The 6911-nt window shown below is 56.3% G+C and overlaps 1 protein-coding gene across 1 annotated transcript; it reads left to right on the forward strand.

Moving 5' to 3' along the window:
• Positions 1-1364: 1364 nt before the first annotated feature.
• On the forward strand, positions 1365-6097 carry BESB_013020 (parasite porphobilinogen synthase PBGS; the record flags this gene model as incomplete). Its single annotated transcript, XM_029360032.1, has 7 exons — positions 1365-1805; positions 2194-2334; positions 3206-3778; positions 4128-4275; positions 4706-4896; positions 5138-5399; positions 5793-6097. The coding sequence occupies 7 exons, from the start codon at positions 1365-1367 to the stop codon at positions 6095-6097; spliced, it is 2061 nt and encodes a 686-aa protein (XP_029216699.1).
• Between the last annotated feature and the right edge of the window lie 814 nt (positions 6098-6911).

Raw genomic sequence — 6911 nt, forward strand, 5'->3', positions numbered from 1 at the left:
ACTCCATTAGTGGTACCAGTGATTAATATTTGCATCGTCAGAGGCCCCTCATCAGGGCAGACTGGTGTAGAGCGCGCCTTGAACTACCGCTCGGAAGAATTGCTTTGTGACAAGCTCCTGTTCGTGTGAGTTCCCCCGCGTTCCACTCTTGAGAACTCGGGACAGAAAGAACTCGGGACAGAAAGAACTCGCGACGGCACTACTTCAGTAGCCTACTCTAGCGCGATTCCTTGTTTTTCACGCACGACCACGACGCCTTATTCCTTGTGATTCTCGAATCGATATTTGCGTGCTTCAAATACCAATAAATCCGACTCTGCAGCGCCGCTTTCACGCGTTGGAGTGCCTGCACGTTCCCTGGAAATCGCAGCAGTCGCACTAGCCAGCTCGTCCAATAGGGCCGGCAATCAATACATCTGAGATCCGTTTCCTCCCGATTAAAATTACCCCTCAGTTTGACGCAGCGAACACCTGAAAAGGAAGCCCCGGTTGGCGTGCCGTCCCAACAGCGGCTTCAAACAGTTCTGTCGTTCTGCGTTCGCATGATTCACTGACCTTGCCACGCTAACTCACTCCGGCCTCCCCGTTTTGCGCGACGAAACCACGTCCGTTGTTCGTCGATGATAGTCGGTAAAGCACTGACCACCGGACGAGGATTGAGGCAACGAACAAATGCGCTTCTTCAAAGGGGGTATACCGTTGAGCGTGAGACAGGACTTACCGACTTTGCGTGGTGCGTGTCTCCCAGTAAGGCCGTCGTCCGGAGAGGTCTTCCTGGAAGAAGACAATCCACAAAGGCACACGGCTCCAGGTCCAGTTTCGGAACATTTTTCGTCAGTTTTTCACCCGCAGATGTCACCTCCTCTGTTTTCTTCCGCGCTTGTGTGTGAGAAGAGGCATTTGTGGCAAAGGCAACACTAAAAAGCCAATGCCAGCGTGTTTGTGCTGTGGCGGGGCTCGCTGAGGGGGAGGGGACACTGGAGACCCTTCGCGTGGTTGCCGGTGTCGGAGAGCTGTGTACATGCGAGAAGGTGACATGTGTGAGGAACTCTTTGCGCTGCGAGTCTCGGTGGAAAGCCTCATCACTTTCTCTGGACTCGTTTTCCGCATTTTCTTAACCGCGTGCTTCTTCGCTTCCTTGTCTAATTCTTGCTTTGTGCGTCGCCACCCCACAGCCTCATCACGGCCACCGTCGCCGGATTCGGAAGCGTATATCTTTAGAACTCTACCCCGCGAGTTTTTCCTCGTGGCGAGTCTCGGTTTTCCTCTATAATTTCTGCGCACGCGTGCGAGCTTTTCCACGGCGCTGCGCCTGTCTTTTTCCTCTAGGTGTCTTCCGTCCCTCGCGTCTTCCTGACTTCAAGATGTCGGCTCCCGCGGCAATCTTCCCCGGCCGCTTTCATGTCACTCTTTCTCTCGTCTGCGTCACGCCGCTCCTGCTCGCGCTGCTTTTTTCCTGCATATCCGCTGACGCGCTTCTCCACTCGTCCTCGTCTGTAAGCTCTGTTTTCTCGGCCTCTTCTATTCGCCCCGTTTCTACACACAGCACACTGCAGTATACGGTCCCCAAAAACGGCCCCTCGTCTCAGCTGTCCAGCGTCTCCGAATTCTCGTCTGCAAGTGCTTCCGCCTCTCCTCTCTGGAGCGAGGCTGGCGTCGGCAAACACAGCCGGCGACCTGTGCAAAGCCGCAGCGCGGCTCCCGCCTTTCTAGTCGCCTCGCCGCTCGCTGCCTCAAGACCCGTGGAGAGCGCGCACGGGTCCAAAGGCACAGCGAGTCAAGAACAACTAAGGGGAGTTGACAAGGTACAAAAGTGTGGATTCAGCCGAGGATCTGCGCGCCAAAGTGAATGTGTGCGCGGGACAGAATGTATGTAGTCGTAGAGATATGAAACGCGCATTCTAACCACGGGGGGGGGGGGGGGGGCGGAGTGGTGGACGTAAATATATATATATATATATATATATGTATTTAACTATGTGTATAAACCTTTGCGAATGCTTCCACTTCATGTGTCCGCCATCTTCTGTGTGAGCTCCACTCTCCCTTTCCAAATGTAATCACCTTACATTCCCGCCTTTTTCGTTGCAATTCGTCTTCGCTTCCTTTTTTTGTTTCCCCTTAGCTGCTTTAACTTTTTCTTCACATTTGGTATCTCTTTTTCCGTCGTGTTACGGATGATTCTTGTCGCAGGTGCGAGAGCTCTTCGCAGGAGGCGCCAAGCCCGCCGCATTTACCCTCCAGGCGACCACCTCCAGCCTCGGACGGCGGCTTGCGTCGTCTCTCCGACTCGCGCGGTCGGACCCCGAGATTCAAGAACTTGCTTCGTCGCCGGTAAGCCTACACGACGCCCTCGCTTTCGAAAGTTCAACTCAGCGTTTCTACCCCACGTATACAGGTAAAGCACACGCGCGTTCGCTTAGGCTTGCACGGATTTGAACGGGCAGCTTCACACACTCCGCAATTTCAAATAGGAAGCACAAGGGCACGTTTCGGCCGCTTACAAGTGAGCGATTTTTCAGACGTCGCTGACCCAGCGTGTTTCAAAATGGATCATGCATTTTGCGTTGTGATCCTCCACGAGTGCATGTTGTCTTCTGAATGCGCGACCCCACGTCTATTAGGCAAAACGCAGCCCCTTGGCGGCTTGCACCTCACTTGCTGATGGACGTTTTCGCGGCTGGCTCTTGGCCTGTCTGTCGTCCCGTCCTGGACGACGGGCCAGTGAGACATGCGTTGTGTCTCTCTGCGGTCTTCTGGCGTTTCTTTCGGCGTTCTGTGTCTCGTTTGCTCTGTCGCTGCTCGATGCATGGGGGGGGGGGGGGGGGGGGGGGCAAGGGGTCGCAGGGGGGACGTACGCGGGATGGGGCGTCATGGAGCAGACCTCTTTATCTGGGAACGCGGCACAGGAGGCACACGCGACAGAGCTTGGAAGCAAGGGCAGAGGGGGAGAGAGATACACGGCAGGGACGTCCAGACCATGCAGTCCGCTCCCTTCTGTCGGCATCTGAATGACAAGGACGGTTTACTGGTTGCTTTTTGGGTGTGATGTAGTGCTGTATATTCACGGGCCAATGGCTGTGGTTGGTGGCGCTGTGCGACGCTCTATTCGTGGGCTGTACGCAACGAAGATCGTTTGTTCTCGACGCGGGGCCTAGTTTCTCGTCTTCTGGTGACCGTGCAGATCTTCGGTGTTTCGGGAGAGAAAACGAGGCCGAACAAGTTCGCGTCTTCGTCTTCGTGTCGTTCTTCCTCGTCCCCGTCGTGTTCCTCGCGTGCTGGCGCTCTGTCGCCTAACGTCTTTGCTTCTTCCTTCGCGGCGGCTCGCAAGCGGTTGCCTCGTGTGGGGCGCGCCGACAGCCGCGTCGGAGCCTTAGGCGCGGGCCCCGCGGGCAAGGGGGCACCTTCGGGTGGGGCAAAGGGCCCGTCCCGCAGCGGCGGCCAGCAGCGCGGGCAGCGGGGATCCGTTCGCGGCAGGCTGGAGGAGGAGGACGACGAATTCGAGGAGGACGAAGACGAAGATGACGAGGAGTTCGACGAAGACGATGACGACGAAGACTATGAGGATGGAGACGAGGATGGGGAGTACGGCGAAGACGAAGAATATGATCCGATGACTCCTCGTGGACCACTGGATAACAACAACTACGGCGAGGTCTGGCTCCCCATTCAGGCGCGCCCACGCAGAAACCGAAAAAACCGGGCCGTTCGACAGCTTGTCCAAGAGAACCTGGTGAAGCCATCGAGCCTGATCTATCCCCTCTTCGTTCATGACAAAGTAAGCCTGGCGTGCGGCTGTGCTTCCATCACGCATTCTCTCGCTCTCCAACTATAGTCCAGCGGCTGTCATCCGAGTTCCTCTCGTGTTTGCCACTGTGTCCCTGCGATGGTGCCTCCTCAGCGGTTTCTGTGCTACTCTGGTGCGCAGATACATGAGCAGCACCCTGTGTCGTCTCTGCTTTTTCCGGGTACTGGCAATGAACAGTAGTTACTCGTACCATGATCTCATGATCGTATCGTAGCGTTCCAGTGCGTGCGCTCTGGTCTCCTTCTTACGTGATATCTGTGCGACCAGCCTTGGCGAAATCTACTCATATCCACGCTGGTTGCTGTTGCTATGTGTGTAGGAAACGAGCGTGCCGATTGCCTCTATGCCTGGGCAGCGGCGTTTGAGTATGGCAGACCTCCTCAAAGAAGTTGGCGAGGCGCGGAGCTATGGAGTAAAAGCTTTTATGCTCTTCCCCAAGGTTGAAGACGAACTCAAAACAGTCATGGGTAGGTGGACAGTGCGCGACGTGTCTCGTTACTGCTGAACAACCAACTCGCTGGTTGCCTCAACTCTACTTGCGTGTAGACGATGAGTTGCTATTTCACCCTCTGAAGTCACTTGCCTTCGCTGTTGTCCTCGAGGATCCCACGGAGAACGGGATTATGTGTGTGCCTCGATAGATACGTACACAGGCAATCCTATTGTATCCATAAATCTGACATAGTGAACTCGTACGGCAGATTCGCCTATCCACCGAAAATCCCAACCCACTCCTTCAAGCCGATACGGACGGGCAGTGCCGGTAGCCCGTGGAAGGCAGCCAAAACGTGCCGTGGCCTCGGAGGTCCGCAGGCGAATTCTGCACGTCCGGAGCGGGCGCCAGTGACTGTCAGCGTTTCATAGGTTTGGCATCATCTTTTACGTTACCCCTGACAGCGGAGGAGAGTTACAACCCTGATGGAATCATGCCTCGCGCCATCATGGCCCTGAAGGAAGCCTACCCCGACATCCTGGTTCTCGCCGACGTCGCCCTCGATCCGTACAGCAGCACCGGGCACGATGGAGTGGTAGATGAAGAGACTGGCAAGGTTGTGAACGACCTGACGGTCTACCAACTCTGCAAGCAAGTAAGGAGCGAATATTCGTTCCGACACATTCACCAAAATGCGTGCTCCTTTATATATATATATATATGGGCACGCATCTCCGGTACGCAGTTGCCTTTTCAGCCGTTGTGGTAGACAGACGACTTTCCGGGAAAAACATGGGTTGGAGCTGAGGCCCAGCTGGACGTGGGGTGTGCATTGTTCTCTCTGCGCAAGAGTGTTTCCAATGACTGCGTCTCCGGCAATCGTACGCTGCCCTCAGGCGTTAGCTCTGGCGCGAGCTGGTGCAGATATGGTCTGCCCGAGTGACATGATGGATGGGCGTGTGTCTGCGATCCGAGAGTCCCTCGATATGGAAGGCTGCACCGACACTAGCATCCTCGCTTACTCATGCAAGTATGCGTCGTCGTTCTACGGCCCGTTCCGCGACGCTCTGGACTCGCATGTGGCCGGCGGCTCTGACAAGAAGACGTACCAAATGGACCCTTCGAATTCTCGAGAAGCTGAGCGAGAGGCGGAGGCAGGTGAGTCAACCCTTGAACAGGTTGAACTGCTGTAGATGCCTCCCCGCGGTCTACTTCGTCAACAGCCAAAGCAGATGCACGCTCTCCGGATGGTCGTTATACTCTGACTTCATGAGCATACCCCGCACGCGCTCTTCACAGGGCGGCGTCAGGATAGGCAGGAACGCACACGAGAAGCGAGGCGCAAGGATACATCGTATCCCCGTCGAGACAATCATATACGGAGGATAAATGCCGCGGTCTGATTCGCTGGCGTTCGTGTCTCGTCGCGGTCGAGTTGAGGGAAGAGCTTGTTGCATGGGACAGCACCACCCGTGCAGCAGGGGATCCACCAGACCCGAGGTCGGCCGGGCTATTTAATTTCTTCATTCTTGGCTCTCTGTGTATGTACAGATGCTCTTGAAGGCGCTGACATGCTCATGGTGAAGCCGGGGTTGCCGTACTTAGATATTCTGGCAAAGATTCGTGAGAAGTCGAAGCTGCCGATGGTCACCTACCACGTCTCCGGAGAGTACTCCATGTTGAAGGCCGCCGCGGAGAAGGGCTACATCGACGAGAAAGCAGTTGTGCTGGAGGTTCTCAAGAGCTTCAGGCGCGCGGGCGCCGACGCGATCGCCACGTACTACGCGAAAGAAGCAGCCAAGTGGATGGCGGAGGATGTGAAGGGCGACCAGAAGTTTACAGAACCAAGTTACTAAGAAATGGAACGGCCAGCAAAGAGCTGCGATGCCAACCTAGAGGAGATTGCATCCCCCGATACGGTGCCTGGAAGCCCGACGCCATAAACAGATGTCATAGCGATTCCCGCGCTTGCTACAGGAGCACGCGCCACCGAGCGTTCGCTCCATTCTTTGCTTCTTCATCGCGGCAAAAGCTCTCTCTCCTGTGACCTGCGCGCAGGCAGGACAGTAGCCGAATGCCAGGAGCGAACCTCCCCGCGACCTCTGGTGTTGCGGTCGGCAGGCCGGTCTGCCAGGACGCACCGGGCTGGACTGATCGGCTGCAACGTCTGCGCCATTGAGATGTGAATGTGAATCCTTTACAGCACACCGTGAGCCCTGCATAGCACTGAGTTGTGCGCATTCTTGCGGAAAAATCAATACGCCATTCCTCTTCTCTAGGCCGAGAGTCTCGACGCTAGGAGACCGCCCAGGGGCCCCCATCGCGTTCCGCCGTCCTCTCCTGCGCCAACCTGTGTACCAGGGGTTTTACGGTCCGCGTCTTTATACGCGTACGTACGTTGTGTAGAGACGTGGGCACGCGCGTGTTTATTTGCAACAAATTTGTGAACGTGGGCACAGAAAGTGAAAGAAAAAGGAGGGTGGGGGGGCGCCGTCTGCTGCGCCTGAGAGGCGGCGCTTTTGTGACTGCTGGAGGCTGGCGGTGGGGGGGGGGGGGGGGGGGGGGGGGGGGAAAGGGAGCGCCAGCTGAAGAATCTCCGCGGCAGCGTTGTAATACAGATAGTCACTTGTGGTGCCGCACCCTGGGGTCCGAGATTCGGCTGGCAAAGCT

The sequence above is a fragment of the Besnoitia besnoiti genome, chromosome IX (genome assembly GCF_002563875.1).
Source record: "Besnoitia besnoiti strain Bb-Ger1 chromosome IX, whole genome shotgun sequence".
NCBI classification, from domain to species: domain Eukaryota; phylum Apicomplexa; class Conoidasida; order Eucoccidiorida; family Sarcocystidae; genus Besnoitia; species Besnoitia besnoiti.